The sequence below is a fragment of the Elephantulus edwardii genome, unplaced genomic scaffold (assembly GCF_000299155.1).
Source record: "Elephantulus edwardii isolate Elephantulus edwardi_28Jun2011 unplaced genomic scaffold, EleEdw1.0 scaffold00080, whole genome shotgun sequence".
Lineage (NCBI taxonomy): Eukaryota > Metazoa > Chordata > Mammalia > Macroscelidea > Macroscelididae > Elephantulus > Elephantulus edwardii.
This window is the reverse complement of record NW_006399830.1, coordinates 4,956,021-4,973,277: the sequence shown is the minus strand read 5'-3', so window position 1 is coordinate 4,973,277 and position 17,257 is coordinate 4,956,021. Positions and strand designations below refer to the sequence as shown.

Sequence of the window (17,257 nt, the reverse complement as noted above, 5' to 3'; positions counted from 1 at the left end):
TTTGCTGACCCCTCCCTCCTGAGTCAAGTATAAGGTTTTCAATAGAAAGAGCTTGGCTCCAGTTGCATAGAATTCTCTTTGTGATTTGCTCCCTGGCAATTTTCAATAAAGTCACAGGGAAGCTGGGATGAGCGTTTCAGCTTCAGTTTTCTAGCTGTTCTCCCCCTGCCTTTATGCTCTGTTTTGCCTCCATTCTTGGTGTCCCATCTCTTTCTTTATTCTTTTTCCTCAGCCGACACCACCATTCTCCTTTTGTCACTTAATGCCACCTTGTCATTTTCAGATTCATATGAAGAGAGCTATGTCATTCTTTCAAGCAGCCACAGAGGAACTCATTAGACCACAGTGTGTTTGGCCAACTTTCTGCGGAAGAACATTTGAGCTGCTTCCAATTCAGTGAACGAACAGCCAAACAAACCTTCCCAGACATAAACCAGTCATGCGTGGGGCAGTTCTATTAGCTAAATCTGCTGGAGTGGAATCTCCTCTGTACATTTCTTATTTTGGTAGACAAGCTATAAACACACAAAGTCCCACCCACAGTGTCAAAGAACACCCGTGGGCCTTTGGGCCTTCTAGAATCTGCCAGTCCGAGCATGGAGGCTGGGCAATGAGTCAGAAGCCCCCACTGGGTGTTCTAGGGGGTGGCTTCAGAATGCCCCTAACCGAGAGTACAGCAGAGTCCCTACAAGAGGCCGACACTGTGTCACAGAGGGGGATGTCCCCAAGCCACACAACCACGTTTTGGAAGACTGATGACCAACTGAGCTTCACCCCTGTGTCTACAGTGTCAAAGTGGTCACGAGGCCAGTGAGCAGGCCAGCACTCGGTCTCCATCTGTGCACACAGGATGTCCATTCCGCTGCACAGCCCTGTGGTCACTGTCCTCTCCGGACAAAGGTGGCAGCTTCTCCCAGGGCATCTATTTCAGGGCACAGCATCACTATCAGCACAGGAGACAGGGCGAAACCACGATGCCTCTGCGTGCCAGTGGTTACGACTTCCCACTTCCATTAAGGACCCTGGTGACACAGTGCTTAAGGGCTTGGCTGCTAATCAAAGTCAGTGGATGAAGTCACCAGCTGCTCCATGGGGGAAAAGATAAAGTAGCCAGTCTGTGTCTATAGCGATTTACAGCCTCGGAACTCTCGGGGCAGTTCTGACCTGTCTTACGAGGTCACTCCAAGTGGGAACTGCTTGGATGGTGGGGACAGATGTCCTGTCCACCTCCACTAGACATGGCAGGTGGATGTGGAGCCAAGAGGCAGGACAGCAGGCTGATGATGTCGGGTGCTGTCCAGTTGAGCCTGACTCAGTGACCCTGACTCGGTGATACCATGTGACAGAGCAGAGATGATCCAGGGGGTTTCCTAGGCTGCAATCTTCCCAGGGGGCAATGATCAGCTCGTCCTCTTGCAGATCCGCTGAATGGGTCTGAACCATCCACCTTTTAGTTAGCAGCTAAAGGCTCAGCCCTGACACCATCAAGCTCCCTGGCTCACAGGTGCTGGCTCCACGCTCCCGGAACCCATCTGCACGTGCTCTGGGCACCTGGGGAAGACGTGGTGCTGCCCAAGACCCAGGGCTGCTTCTGAATTTTCACAAATAAATCTCCACTGTGAACCCAACACCGGGCACCTGGCTTAAACAATGGAGCTTGCAGCAACATGCAGTAACGTGACAAACGTAGCTGTAATCTGAAGCAAGGATGGTTGAAAATCAAGAGCAGAGAAACACCACCTGGGTCGCTCTGGTTACTGCCCAATCATCAACTTCAAATGAGTTTCTCTGGGGAGCTGCAAACACTCCATCTCATAAGAACAACAGCCGTGAATGAGGGTCTCTCATAGTGAGCCCCGAGGTTGTGGACTCCTCAAAATGCAGATGCCTGGGCCCTGCCCCACGCCTATGAGATCAGATTCTCGGGAGGCTGGCCACAGGCTCTGGGTTTTTTAAACCATTTTTTTAAAATAAGTACAACATAAAAGTGGCCTTTTTGTTTTAAAATGTACAACTCAGGTGTAAGATCACTCACTGACAGCATTCGGAGGCGCCCGACCCCTAAGCAGTAACCCCCATTCCCGCACTCCCCCAGTTCCTCACTCAGCTGTGACCTTCACTGGGCTTCAGAGGCTGTAAACAGTGATGGGGAAAGACTGCCCACCGTCCTCCCAAGGAGAGGCTGGCAGATTCAAACCACCAAAGCACATGGGCTTCTGGTCAGCAGCGGCCAGTGTGACCTCCAGCACCAAGGACACACCATGAATCGTGTCCCCATGCGCCTGCCTGACCGGGATACCTCCCATAACTGGACTCAGGCGGGATTTGTCTTTTTGGGACTGGTCTGCTTCTCTCAGCACCGGGGTGTCCTAGGGAGCTCCGGTCTGTGGGGATTCATGTTGCTACATCAAAGGGCAAGCCGCCATGGTGGGGGGCTCCACAGGAGAGGTGGACAATCTCCTCCCTTAAGATCTATCACCTCAGAAAACCCCAAGAGGCTCAGCTGTGGGTCAGCCCTAACCGGACGACAGAGAGAGAGACCCCGGTGTCAAGGTCACCATGTCACAGCGTGGAGCAGAACTCCAGTTCTCTCTCTCTGTGGCTGAGGAACTGTGAACTGCTGTTAAGATCAGAACCTCAGAAAGGAGAAGGTTATATGAGAATAGGAGGAGGAGCGTGGGTCGGTCGGTCCATTCTGTGTAGTGTCCTCTGAGGTGCGTGGAAGACTGACCTGTGGGGCCATGAGAACTGGTGCCACATCGGGGTCACATGTGAGCACAGAGTCTCACAGGGCAGAGCAACAATGACAGCAAAAGAGGCCCGAGCCCCTAAACCGAACCCAGGCGACAAGTCAGCCCGACGCAGGCCAGGCCTGTGGGATGAGGAACAGCCCCACGGGGCTCCCGGGTGTAATCCATAGATGCTGGCTGACTCAGCACTCGGGTGCAGACCCTTCCTAGCTCACTGCACCCCCCAGCGCAGCAGCACCGAGTGGTGGGGCTCGGTCCTCGGCCCCTCCAAGGAGAAGCAGGCAGGGACGGGCAGGATCGCCGGCTCTACCTGATCTCCTTCCTCAGCTCATCTTCTGCGGCCTGGTTCTCGCCGGGGCAGATCTTGGCCCGGAACCTCCTGTAGCCCCGCCTGTCTTCCCTGCTCGGTTCGCGCTGACACAGCTGCCGCACTCGCCTCGCGAGCGAGCACATGGAGAAGCGGAGAGGAACCACCCTCCTGCTGATCTCAACAGCAACGTCCACCAGCGACGCCGCCGGACTGTCCCTTGGGGTCATCACCCTGCGAGGAATGTTAGGGACTTCCTTCCTACAACGCTTTCTGTCTGGAGCAGAGAGGGGCGAGGGCTGAGGTGGAAGCCTATGTTTATCCTTCGTGGCTTCCTGGACTGCGTGGTCCACGTCTGAAAGAGGACTGTCCCTTTCTGGAAGTTTCTGACAAGATGCTGCCTTTTCCTGTGAAACGCCATCATCTGGGGAGCTGACTGTCTGGTCGCTGCTCAAGTGGCTGCCCATTTCTGGGGTTCTGTCTCCCACCTCGGAGCCTGCCGAGGTGCTGCTGAGCCCCGAGTGCTTGTCCACCTCCATCGTGTCGTTGCTGTCACAAGGACCCGGGGCTGGATGTGCACCTGCTTCCCAAGGGCCACACGTGCCCCTGCTGGAGCCAGGCGTCTGGGGGTGCTGGCTGTCTGACATGCTTGTCTTTGGTCTGGGATCACCCCGACTCGGCTCTGGCATTCTCGGGCTCTGTGGCCGGTGCTCTGCTGGGCTGTGAAGGGAGAAGGCCTCTCTCAGTCTGGAGATGGTCACCGCCCGTTTCTCAGCTCCCCGAGTCTGGAACAAAGCTGTCTTCTCCGGCGTTCCTGGCAGTGGCGTCTCCATCTCTGCTGAGCGAGTTTTCATGATGCCTCCTGAGGAGACACACGTGAACAGGGGGGTGAGGGACTGACCAGCGTGGAACAGAGACCACAGAAAAGGTAAGAGCACAGGTAAATACAAGAAGAGCAACAGTTAGGCGCTCGGCTGCTAACCAAAAGGTTAACAGTTCAAACCCACTCTGGCTTCTTTCAGAGACAGAACTGGTGATCTGCTCCTATAAAGATTCTGTCTAGTGGTGCTTCCTCAAAAAGCTAGAAATAAAAATAATTTAGAATCCAGCAGTCCTAGCTCTAGTGTATATATCAGCGATATAAGATTTTTTTTGTTTGTTTCTTAAAAAAACCAAGTTTATAGGGTAGAAAACTCTCTGAGGCAGTTCTCCTCCACACCAACTAACAACACAAACATATTTTCTGTTTGTAATTTTCATTTTTTCTGACTAAACTAATAAATAAATTAATAAAGCAGTAATTATAAATCCACACAGTAACCACAAAGTAAACATATGATAAAACAAAGGCCAAGTGAGTTAAAGAATTCAGTCACTGTGCACTGCTTAACTGTCACGTCCTGTCAACAGCCTGGAAGCTAAGGAACCATCATCTGTGCGCCTCTTTTTGGCGGTTCTTTCCATTTTTTTCCCCATTCTAATAACTGTAGCTTTGTTTTAATTTAAATCTTTTCTGTAAAAAGATTTTATTTTAGGGGAGCTCAGGTGACCTAGTGGCAAGAAGCTGCACTACAATCCCAGAGATAGGTGGTTCGAATCCACCAGATGCTCTGCCAGAGAAGGAGGGGCAATCTCCTCCTGTACCAGTCAGATCCGATTTGACGGTACACACACAAAATAATAATAAAATAATAATAATAATAAAATATTTTATTTTGTGGTTTCTAAGAATATACAAAGTATACACCAACCCCAGAGTTTTTAATTCAGTGACACTGAGTCCTTCGAAATGCACAGCCATCCTCACGGCCCCTTTCCAAATTGCATCTCCCCATCACCACGAATCCACGGCTCAGAAGCTCCTTCTCTAACCTTTCCAGCTGCTGTTGTCAATTTGCTACCATGTCGAGTTCTTTAAAAGAACAGGCTGCTTAAGGCAGGCATTCATTCATTATTACGCTAAAGTATTACAGTGAAACCTGTGAGCCAGAGCCTGTGTAAGACAGAAACCTGTCAGGTAACAGAAACAGTATTTTCCACTAAACAGGAGACAAAATAGTGGTAAGACTGCACTGTATCAAAGGAAGAACATTTGTGAGATTCAGAGAAATAAGGCAATCACATCATAATCTCTATCAGGTTTCACTGCATTTGATTTAGAGACATCAGAAGATATTTTTAGTTTAAGATTTTAAGGTTTACAAGAGATCTCAGGACAAAAGGTTGAAGGGTACATCTAGCTTCAAAAGCTCAAGAATGTCTGAACTCCATAATAATGGTATATTTTGTTCTTCATTCCCCCCTCTCTGTACCAGGGTTCATCTACAGAATCATTGATCTAAATGTTCAGTAATGGTAGCTGGAGTTCTTCTCTCTCCTTCTGTTCCTCCAGGCAAAGAGGGACCGATTGCTCTATGACTTCTCTTTTTAAACAGATGACTTTATTTGCTAATACCGTCTAGTATGACACATCATCTCACTCCAAAAGAAGAGTTCTGTTCCCTGTGGGGAAAAATAATAAGCCAAGTATCATAACAACTATATGTCTTAGAAGTTGTTTAGAGATGTGTGTTTTTTTCTCACCTCCAATATGCAACAGTGGCTGCTGGCTGACGTCAAGTTTGTTTACATTCTTATCAAACATTCCTATCAAAGAAGTCTTTAAAATTGCCAACAAAAGTTTTTCTTCTTGTAGTAAAATTTGTCTTTTATCCGGGGTAACATTGATATCAACACATTCTAAGGCCAAAAACAAAAGAGAATATTATGTTTAAATCCAGAAAAGAAATTTTCCACATGTACTTAAGATAAGTAATATATTAAAAACCAACAGGAGTCAGAGTAATATCCATAAATCATAAATATGGGCTTTCAAATAAAAAGAAAAAAATAACATGTTTTCAAATGGATAAAATACATGAGGATTTGAATGAGCGAATGGCAAAATAAAAACAAAACCCAAGGATAACTGCAAGCTAAAACAGAATACCAGCGATCCCTCCTAAATTTGGTTTAAAAACTATAAAATTATAGCATCACTAAAGGAATTTAAGAAAGAGAGAAAGGTGCACAGAATGAAGATGTGGTTGCAATGTGGGTACAGAAACCAATGCTGTAAAATATTTATGAATGGAAATAGTATTACAGGTGGAAAACCAACGTGCTCTATAAGCATTCACTTAAAACATAATATAAAAATTATACTATTTAGCACTCAGTTGGTGTATGTGTAAGTTGGGACAACATGGGTTGAATGTAATACAGAAGTCTGGAAAATTATCATATTGATGATCCAATAATTCAACCAGGAACTTACCTTAAGGAGATAACCAGATACATTGATTTAATTACAAGAAGAACACAATCAACTAAAAATGTATATATCTAAAAATCAATGAATTATAAAAATCAACCTGTTAATATTGCATACTCAAATACAGTGCAGCTATCAAAATGTTTCTGACTCATTTTTAATAACAGAGTAAAAAGAGAATGCTCATGTTTAAGGTAAAGAACTTGATTTAAAAAAATAGCTCAAAATTATTTTCTCACTTCAAAGCACATGGGGATGCGTGTGTTTATTTAAGGTGTGCACGTACGTACTTAAACCTATGGCAGACATCAGAGACACTGCAGGCTCAAGTTCAGACCACTTCAAAGGGAAAATCTCAATACAGAAAATCACAGAGATTTTTTTGGTTTCCCACTGCACATAAAATTTTATTTATACTGTACTGTAAACAGTCCACATACAACAGCTTAGGAAAAAGCCGCAAATGTGAGAATTCCCAAAATGTGGCACAGAGACCCAAAGCAAGCATGGGCTGCTGGAAAAATGGCACAGAGAGACCTGCTGGACGCAGGACTGTCATACACCTTGAACCTGAGAAAAACGCAGTCCTTGTGAGGTACCATCAAAGTGCAACATTGACAAGGGACAGCTATGCGTCGACCAAACCCTAGGTGTCGAGAGACCAGAATTCTGATATTTACAGCTAATGAACAATCGTAATCTTATAATCAGAGGAGAAATGGCTCTATGAAAATAACTTCATTTCAAAATCAGAGAGGAAATTCTAGGCTCACACACTCTCATGGCATCTTTCTCCTCTCTCTTCTGATTTATATGAAAAAAATCAATCAGTCAACTAAAAAGACACTTATATTTTCCTAGTACCTAGTAATAAAGCTAGCACTCTTTCCAATAATACGAAGCAGAAAAGTTCATATCAACAGTAAAATTGGTCCCCTAGAAATGGTTACACAAGTCTCTCCAGTCACAGCACTTGAGAAGTAAATCACCACTTTTACTACAAGCTCAGTGGGACTCACCTGAATCAACAGCAACGTTAAGAACAACAAACGGATACTGGTGTCGATTATACATGTGATAGACCTCATTCACAAGTCTGGAAACCTATGCAAAAAACAAAGAGTGGAAAAGAGGAAATGCACATTTTCCCCAAAGCTGTAACAACATGGTATTTTAAGAAACACCAAAGAGAAACATTTTTAAAGAGTCTTAAACCCCAAGGCCATCAAGTTGATTCTGGTTCACAGAAGTCCACCTGACAGGGCAGAACTACCCCACAGGCCTTTCTAGGCTGTCCTCTTTATTGGAGTTGATCATCTGGTCTTTTATCCTGCAGGGCAGCTAGCAAGTTCAAACTGTCAACCTTTCAGTTAGCAGCTGAGAGTTAATAACCGCAACCTCATGAGATGAAGAAAAGACTGAAGGTCTCGTTTCATTTTACCTGGACCTCAGTCAACACTCATGGTAAAAGCAATCAAAAGACACGTTGTACTGGGAAAATCTGCGTCAAGGTCCTCCCCAAAGTGCTCAAGAGCAACAAGATCACTTTAAAGGCTAAAGTGCACCTGATCCACATCAAGGTATTTTCACTTGCTTCTTATGCATCTGAAAGTTTGACCAAAAAATTGCTGTCTTTTAATTGCAGAGTTGGAGAAAAATACTGAATATCCTCCGTACTGCCAAAACAACAAAGAAGTCTGTCTGGAAGGAAGCTCCACCAGGGTTTCCTTGGAGGCAAGGACGGTGAAACTTCATCTCACATGCTTTGGGCATGTTATCCAGAAGAGCCAGTCCTGGGGAAGGACACCAAGCTTAGAAAAGCAGAGGGTCAGCTTCAAGGAGGCTGACTGAAACCGTGACCCCAACCACGGGCTTGGGCACGGCAGAGACTGTGAGGACGGTAATCGGCAGGGCTGTGCTCGGCTGTGCCAAGGGTTGCTGAGTTGAAGCTAAATCAGCAGCACCTGACAACAGCACGATGTCACTGAGGAGGCCTGGAGGCACAGTTAGTTACATGCTGGGCTGCTAATCAAAGGGTCCACTGTTTGAAGCCACCAGCAGTTCTCCAGGAGGAAGATGAGGTGATGCCCTTCCATCAAGATTTAGAGCTTTGGAAGTGGGAGCTGGAATCAACTCCACAGTGTTGGTTTGGGTAGGATGGTAATGTCTTGGGATTCGAGACAGTCTTGTTAGAGAGGAGGGATACACTCTACAGGGTTATATTATGTCCTGAGTCAATCTCTTCTGAGACAGAAAAGAGATTAAACAAGCAGAGATCAAGGGGAATGCGGTACTAACAAGAAAGAAGTGCTGGAAACAGAGCACATCCTTTGGACCTGGGATCCCTATGCTGAGAATCTTCTAGACTCAGGGGCAGCCTAAAGGTAAAACATAAGATCTCCAGGGACACCGAGTCTATAGATGCTGAAAGGAGACAAAGCTCCCCCTAGAGCCAACAGGGTGAGAAACTATCCCCTACAGTCAGCATTCTGAATTGACACTTAAACCTTCTGAACTACAAGGGCACAGTGTCTGTTTATTAGAGCCACCCACCTGTGTATCTGTGTACAGCAGCACAAGACAGCTGAGATAATTACCCTAAGACAACATTCTAAACTGAGACTGAAGACGGTCCTCGAGGCCAACTTTCAGCCCGTCAACAGACAAGTCTATAAAATAAACAGTAATACCCAGGGGCAATGTGCTCTGTAGGACAATCAATTATATGAGAGTGAAAGAGTAATGCTGGTGTAGAACCTAAAGATGAAAAGCGGCAGGAAGGGAAAAGTGGGCTGGACAAACGGAACCCCGGGAGGAAGAGGGGGGAGTGCCTGCATGAGACTTTACATCAATCTGTGTAGGAATTACTGAGTGGAAAACTAATCTGCTATGTTTCTAACATATATAACTAACTTTCACCTAAAGCACAGTAACATGTTAAGAGAAATAAAAAGTTTAAGGCATAAAAAACCAAAACAAAACCTATTACAACACTCAAATTTTTTTAGGTACCTTTGCTGGGTCACAGGGTCTCCGGTTGATAAAGAAAAACTGTCTCTCAGTTGAACTCCTTCCGACACCATGAGTACAGTTTGAAATGAAACCTGAAATACTATTCAATGTTAATATGATAAGGGTAGGAGTAGAAACACACATGGCACTCTCTGAATTAAGTAGAATAAAAAGCTGAATGAAACACCTACTTATCTAACGTTTAGCTAACATTTACATGTCATCCCTAACCTACCAGGAGGTACTCAAATGACTCTTAGATCCACCTTTTTCTTACTGATACATCTTGTTGTTGGTAATACATAGTACGTACAAAGTTGCAATGCATAATTTCCTGATGCTGCCATTCTCAGATATTCACTCACTCATGCTCAATGTTACAAATCATAAAAATACTCATAACAGAAAGTAACAATAATAAAACAGAAAAAACATGGGGAAGGATTCAGCTTATATCAAAATGAACTTACTAGACCCCATTTGGAAACTAACTGTTCTAAGATTTTTTTTTAATTAAATAATTTTTTTAAATTTTTATTTTATTATTTTTGTGTGCGTGTACTGTCAAATCAGATCTGACTGGTACAGGAGGAGAATGTCCCTCATTCCCCAGCAGAGCATCTGGTGGATTCGAACCATGCGCCTCTAGGATTGTAGTTTCAGCTCCTTACCACTAGGCCACCAGAGCTGCCCTGGTTCTAAGATTTTTATCATCTGCATCTGTGGTCCATTCTGAAGAACCATAAAAAGAACCCAACCTCTCCAGAATTCTCTAAGCCATCTATGAATGGCAATTGTCCATAAAGATGACCAGAGCTATCATCTTTCTTTTCCTTCCTCATAGCACACGATGGATTCAAACCACAGCCAAGCCCGTAGCCACCAAATCCCTAGCGTTTCCTTCTAGAATGTTCTACACTTCTCAGTCAGCAGTTGCCCTCCTGACAGTGCAGAGGGCTCAGAACTGCGTTGCTCCAGCTCTCCTGTCACTGGCCGCTCAGTCCTCCGTCTCAGCCCAGCTCATGCCCTCAGAAGCTTCCTGCTGCCCACCGCTGTCCAGGGAGCCCAGGCTGCCCTGGGGATTGCTGCCTGCTCGGCCCGCTCTTTCCAAGGATGCTCAGTTAGACTTCCATCCACCAACATGCTGCTTGTGGTTGCTGGGTGCCACTCGGTCGAGTTTTGATCACAGAGATGTCGAGACAGAATGGAATTGCCCGTGAGATTTTTTTTCTGGCTATAATGCCCTTATGGGAGCAGACCACAGGGGGTCTTTCTCCTGTACAGAGGCTGTGAGTCCAAACTGCCAAAGTTATGGTTCGCAGCCAAGCTCTTCACAACAGAGTCAGCAGGGCTCCTTCCAAGCGCTGGGAAAGTGCTTATTCCACATAAAATACACACCAGGCGTGCCCATCTCCTAATGAACAAACCCTCCAATTAACACAAGGAGGGTAAGAACAGGGACAGTGTCAGGGCCACGTCTGCTCACAGGACACTTCAGTTTTCCTCACATTAAAAGTACTAACACTTGCCTGGTCTTTGGTGAAGTACCAACAAAAAGAAACACATTTTCTATTGACTTCTGCCAGACCCCAATAAAACAAAACATTACAATGTTTGAAAAAGAATTTAAAAGATGCTCGAGATGTTCACTAAACACAACATTTACTAAAGATTAAATCTGGGGTAAAACCCCAAAACCAAACCCACTGCCTTCAAGTTAACTCAGACTCACAGCAACCCTATGCAGCTTCCCAGGCTGTAAATAGATACTACACTTGATCTTAGCCAAAAGGCCGAGAAGCCCAGGCTGTAAAGAGAGAGGAAGCAGACTGCCTCATTCTCTCTTGGAGGGGCTAGGAAGGTCAAATCAAGTGCTTTAACCACTCTGCTACCAGGGCTCCCTTCCAGATATGCCACCCCAGAAATGTACCAACTACCCAGAGTGTCTATGAACAAAGTGATGTAACTGACAACATTCCACAAACCCTCCTTCTCCACAGTAATAGTTCTATAATGGGAGAAAGAAACAGTAAACTTTAAAATCACTATTTTGAGATAAAAATGCTAGACTAGAAGTTTCTTGGCAGTAAGCCGCTTACCAGAACAGATTTGGCAATGCTTCAGGGTGGCGCAGTCCGTACTCTTCACAGACAGATTCACTCGGGGGCAGCTGGACAAAAGGAAGGAGGCTCTGCAGCTGAAAGACACCAAGATGCACTGTTATCTCCTGGCAAAGACGGAGAGGGTCCAACTTCAGGAAGGACGAGGGGGACTCTGTACTTTCTCTCTTAGAGATGTGATACACACAAGAAAACAAAGAAACTCAAAACAATCTTGAGAACTGCCTTAATCATTTTAAATGACAGTAATTTTCAAAAATTAAAAACATGAAACATTTGGGTTTCTATTTAGTTATCATCACTACTTGGCAAAAAATACGTTATGGTTTTTCGGATCAAAAGTAAAAAGGAGGATTTTTTTTTAAATAGATCAAAAGTGAAAGGAGGCTATTTTGTTTCTGGAAGACTAAGACTGAAAACGGTCAGCTTTGAAAAGCTAAGTAACTTTTGTTATGAGTACATTACAGAAATCAAGTCTTGGGTTTTATCCTCCAAGTATCACTGCTTGGAAAGGACAGGAAAGAAAAACTCGCGACAGCCACCAAAGCGAGCGGCTTTTCCATAACTGCCCACTGGTACCTGCTTCTGCCCAAACACAGAGCCAATGTTCTCTTTCATGCTGGCGTTTCCGCTGGTGCAAACCACAGGCTGCCGCTTGCCCTGGCCCATCTGGTTGGTGCAATTTAAACGAATGCCTGTTGAGATGATACAGTAAGCCTGCAAGACCTGGACCATTTTGGCATACTCCTGTTGAAAAGACACAAATATAAGACTACTCAACTGTACTTCAAATCTTACAAGAATAACATGGTTAAACGTATAACATTCAGTTCATTAGCAACCTGTGATATGCAAATGACACACTTGCTTTCAGAAAGTAAAGAGGACTGAAAACACTTAGAAAACTTCCCTTTTAAAAAAAACACAGCCAACTTCTGTGAAGAAGGTCAAAGACAGTCTTCAGTCTGGATTCAACGCCAACATTAAGAAAACAAAATCTTCACACATGGACCAACACATAATATGTTGGTAAGTGGAGAAAAGACTGAGGTTGCTAAGGATTTCTTTTTATGTTGAGTCACAATCAGTTCCTATGGGAGCAGCAGTCAAGAAATGCACTGCATGGAGCAAGTGAGCTGCCCAGGGCCTCTTCAATAATACAAGCTGATGATTCTTTAAAAAAAGAAAAGGCCCAATCACCCTAAAGTTAAGGCTCTGATGGGAAGGAACACTTCTCAAAAACCCACAGAAGAGGCTCTCGGGCAATTGGCTTTTGTGGCGCCATCACTGTGTGTGTCCATCCTGTCAGCTGGAGTTCAGGATTAACTGTACCTTTTTAATGTTCTTCTGAAATTCCTTATGGCGCACAGGTAGTGTGTAAAACAGCTGCTGCACGCTCACTGTGGTCCCCTTGGGCCGTGGGTAAGGGGTTTTTTGAACAATTTTCCCGCTGTGATCAAATACCAGGCGAGTTCCAACTTTGGCCGATGTATGGCAGGTAGAAATGGACACGTCACTGGAAGAAAAGTGCAGGTGGGGGACATTCCATTAGAAGCTAACAGGCGGCCACCTCCCCAGCCTCACAGCCTCCCCTTCCCTTTCCCTCCAAACTCGCCAAGAAAAAAAAAGATGATCCTTCTGAAATGACTGACGGGATCTAAATGTGCAAAAAGCCATCATAAAACCTAGAGACTAGCACTGACTGACTAGAAACAGAACATTCTGGAAACGCTTTGTTTTGACTGGGAAAAATTTTTTTCCCTGATTCAATAGCAAAACAATAAAGGTTCTCAAAATGTATAAATTCACAAGGATTTCCCAGTTTCATTATTATTATTCTAACAAAAATTTTAGAAAGGATTCAAAGATTTTTTTAGTTATGTGTGTAAAGTAAGAGTCATAAAAAATTTAGAACCTGTCCTATAAATGAAAAGAATTAATTTTTTTTCTGAAAATGGAAACTAAAACCAATGGTACAAAAGCCAGCCATCACCGTGTTGACTGTGACTCCCGGCAGCCCCGTGAGTCGGGGCAGAACTGGGCTCAGCAGGGCTCCCCATGCCTGATTTTTCACAAATGTATCACCAGGCCTCTCTTTGAAGGCATCTCTTGGACGGATTCTGGTTAGTGGTGGAGCACACCACCCTCGGGCAGGTCAAGGTCAGGGTTGTCCACTGTGGCTATGAGTCCTGGTGGACTAGCTGGTTTATAAGAACAACAACGTGGCCTAGCACGTTCCACGGTGGGCTGCTAAAGGTCGCACCCGCCAGCCACTCTGTGGACGGGAGAGGGGGCTGTAGCTTCTTTAAGATTTACAGCCTCAAAACCCAATGGAAGGTCACCAACTCAGCGGGGTGGGTCCTAGTATAACTTATTTCAAAACTGAAAAAATGGCCATTTCAAAATAAGGCTAACATTTCTATTTCTTTTTTTCATACACACACCCATCCACCCTACCCCCCACCACACACTGCTATATGCATAGAGCTCAGAAGAAAGGTGAAACCAAATTCACAAGTTTAGACAATTCAGATGGAAACTTGTGACATTGGTGACGCCAGCCACACTTCCCCATTTTCAGAGGGGCTTTGGGGAGGATCAAGTCAGTGGGTCGAACATTCGTCACCTGAGTGCACAAAGTGAGCTAAGCGCTTCCCCCCGGAAGCCAAACGTTTCCACGTGAGTCAGATCAGTAAACTCTTGGATCTTAGAAGTATGATGCTTCAAAGCTGAAAGAGAGAGGAAAACAAGGCCACGGAATCATCCAGCAACAGACAGACACATTCGACTACCACTCAAAGTAACTTATTTAAAATGCTGTGTTTGCCACAAAGACCAAGACTACTGCCTCCAAGTAGATTACGTCAGAGCAGTGGGGCAGAGTCGAACTGCCTCACAGGGTTTCCAGCTGTGAATTTCTGCAGCACCAGACTGCCTCAGCCTTCTCCCAGGGAAAGACTCGTGGGATCGAACTGCTGACCTGTAGTTTAGAACTCCTTCACCACTGCAACATCGGGACTCCTTTTATATTCTATGACAAGTTTTAATCGTTGAGATACCCCACAATAAAGACATTAACTGAAAAAGAATGAAAACTTTGACAACATTACAACAAAAAGACAAGAAATGAAATCATTAAACCGGCAAAGGATTTGAACAGATATTTCACTGAACAGGACAGTCAAACAGCCACCAATCACAGGAGGACACTCAGTATCGTCAGCCGTCAGAGCGACAAACCAAACCAAACCACAATGACATACAGTTTACTCCCACCAGGATGGCTAGTATTTGAAAAGCAAAAAAAATCTGAAAAATAACTGATGTTAGGAAGGGTATGGAGAAATCGAAACTCATCCATGGCTGGTAGGAATGCAAAATGGTACAGATATTAGGGAAAAGTGAGGTGGTTCCTCAAATACTAAAAACAGACTATGTATGATCCAAAAGAATTACAGAGACTTAAAAAGGGATGTGTATCCAATAGCCAAAAGGTGGAAGCAAACTCAAGGCTGGCCAACAGATGCTGGCTAAACAAATGACGGTCCCTACACACACGGAAAGGTGGGGCGCATACACAGGCTCTGCCAAGAGGGGAAATGAAGTCCAGATAAACGCCACGGTATGCTGGAGCCTAAAGACAGTACGCTGAGCGAAACAAGTCAATCACACAAGGACAAATGGTGTATGACCTCATTTGTACAAAACAGCCAAGGAAAAACAACCGTGCAGAGAACACAGTGTACTAGTGGTTACTGGGGGCTGGAGGGAGATGGGAATGGGAGGAACGGACTGGGAAAATGACAGCGGAAAAGGGGAAGGCCGCACGATCACTTAGGATAATGCCGTCAATAAACTGTACGCTTGTAAAAAAATGAACTGGCAAAGCTGTGCAGTAAATAAATTTACAACAAAGATGTTTTAAAAGGGTAGCTGCCGAGGCTGCTTACGCACGGCCAAAGGTCATCACGGAGACTTGACTGCGTGGTTCAGAGGTTTATGGTCATGTTTTATGAGACATCTGCTCACTGCTCTAATAGTATGTTTACCTTCTAGGTTTTTGAAAAGTGCTTGGAGTATTAAAAGTCTGTAAGCAGTGAGCTAAGGCACGGATAATGGTTTCTTTTCCCCTGAAACAATGGACGAACGAGAATCCGGACTAGGAGGATATGCAATACATGGCTAATTGCTCCCAACAACAACTGCCTCCTTCGCCATGAGATGAGAGGTGGATGATACTCAGAAACTACTACTAAAACATTTTACCAAAGCACCTATAGAAGAACACTGATCAAAAGGGTAAAACTATAGAACAGAATTTAAAATTCTCATAGAATCCAGATTTTCTGGAGCCAAGGAGGCTATTTAAACTATGGCTCTAAAAAATAATCTTTATATCTTAAACCAAAAATATCCCTTACCTTAAAACTGAGCAAAGGTTTTGTTTAACTGGCTAAAAAAGGTCTGCTTTGAGCACCATGCTCTTTTAAGATTTATACGGCATCAAATTGATGATGGCAACTCAAAAGATCAGACAGCATCCTCAGATGGCAATACGTTTTTGTTACTGAGGAAGAAACCAGTCAGTAGAGTTCTGGTGGCTTAATGGGTTTGGAGCTGCACTGCCAGCCCTTGATTCAAAGTACCTGGTTCAAATTCAGCTATTTCCTCTGAGGAAGAAGGATGGGCAATCTCCTGCCATCCAATTTACTGCCTCTCAAAAGCCCCTGGAGTAATAGTCTATGTGTTTCCTACTGCCAAAGGGGCCCTTTAGAGTAGTGAGAGAAGATCTTCACCCTGAAACCCACAGCGTCCCTTTTCAGCAGGAAGTAGCTAAGAGAATTTGCCGTCCCCTTTTCCTTATGACTCAGGGTGAAGTCTCTCTCAGGGAGGAGTGATAGGGAATGGCAAAGGACACACTGACAAAGAAGATTAATCAGAACTGGCTTTGACAAGCACTGTGGCATTTGGACAAGAACAAACTGGGAGGAGGGTAGAGAGAATAGTGTAACAATGAATGAGTGGAAGCCCAAAATCTCTGTAAATGTTTATGAAAATTAATAAAATATAATTAAAAAAAAAAAAGCCCCTGGAGGCTCAGCTATGAGTCAGTTCTGACTCGACAGCATGTAACAGCAACAAATGGCTCAACATCAATAAATGGAATATGCATAACTATTGAATTGCTGTGGATATTTTCAATGAAACAAAATTTAAAAAAACATAATTGAGACATTCTGCTAAAATATTTTAAACACGATTTAGAAACCCAACTTACTTAAGCCTTCAAAGTTTTCTTCCTCTACCCCACATCCATTGTCTGAAACTTCAATGAGATCCACACCATAGTCTTTAAGCCTTAGATCTAAAAAAGGGGGAAATACTATTTCTGAAAGAAATGATCCACAACTACTCACAAACTTTACAGTGATATCTGTATAAGTAATTCAGGGTAAATATAAGCCATAACTATGTTTATTTATATGTATTATTATCATTTGATACAAGATTTTCTTTTTAAAATTCCTATTAACTAGAACCCAGAAAAAGACAATTTTATTTTTATTTTTGTTGAATGGAAGACATCGAACACAGTCTGATATCAAAGAAGCTAGTCTCTTCAATCAAGGTTCTTGAGAAACTCCTAACGTCACTAATACTGCATGTCACTGGGTCAGAACCAACTCATAGCTGACCTCCACACAGGTTTTCAGAGGCCGTGAATCACACAGGAGGAAACTGCCCATCTTTCTCC

At 44.3% G+C, this 17,257-nt stretch overlaps 1 protein-coding gene across 1 annotated transcript in view; it reads right to left on the bottom strand.

Annotated features, from left to right (window-relative positions):
• The window catches only part of PMS2 (PMS2 postmeiotic segregation increased 2 (S. cerevisiae)), a 28,153-nt gene that overhangs the window by 6,266 nt on the left and 4,630 nt on the right, over positions 1 to 17,257 (bottom strand). The window contains exons 3-11 of the mRNA XM_006889761.1: positions 16,781 to 16,867; positions 14,129 to 14,231; positions 12,835 to 13,018; positions 12,082 to 12,249; positions 11,482 to 11,579; positions 9,383 to 9,482; positions 7,390 to 7,474; positions 5,641 to 5,796; positions 3,061 to 3,919 (exon numbers count right to left, since the gene is read on the bottom strand). Of these exons, the coding sequence (XP_006889823.1) occupies positions 3,061 to 3,919; positions 5,641 to 5,796; positions 7,390 to 7,474; positions 9,383 to 9,482; positions 11,482 to 11,579; positions 12,082 to 12,249; positions 12,835 to 13,018; positions 14,129 to 14,231; positions 16,781 to 16,867 (1,840 nt within the window). The remainder of the gene's footprint in view (positions 1 to 3,060; positions 3,920 to 5,640; positions 5,797 to 7,389; positions 7,475 to 9,382; positions 9,483 to 11,481; positions 11,580 to 12,081; positions 12,250 to 12,834; positions 13,019 to 14,128; positions 14,232 to 16,780; positions 16,868 to 17,257) is intronic.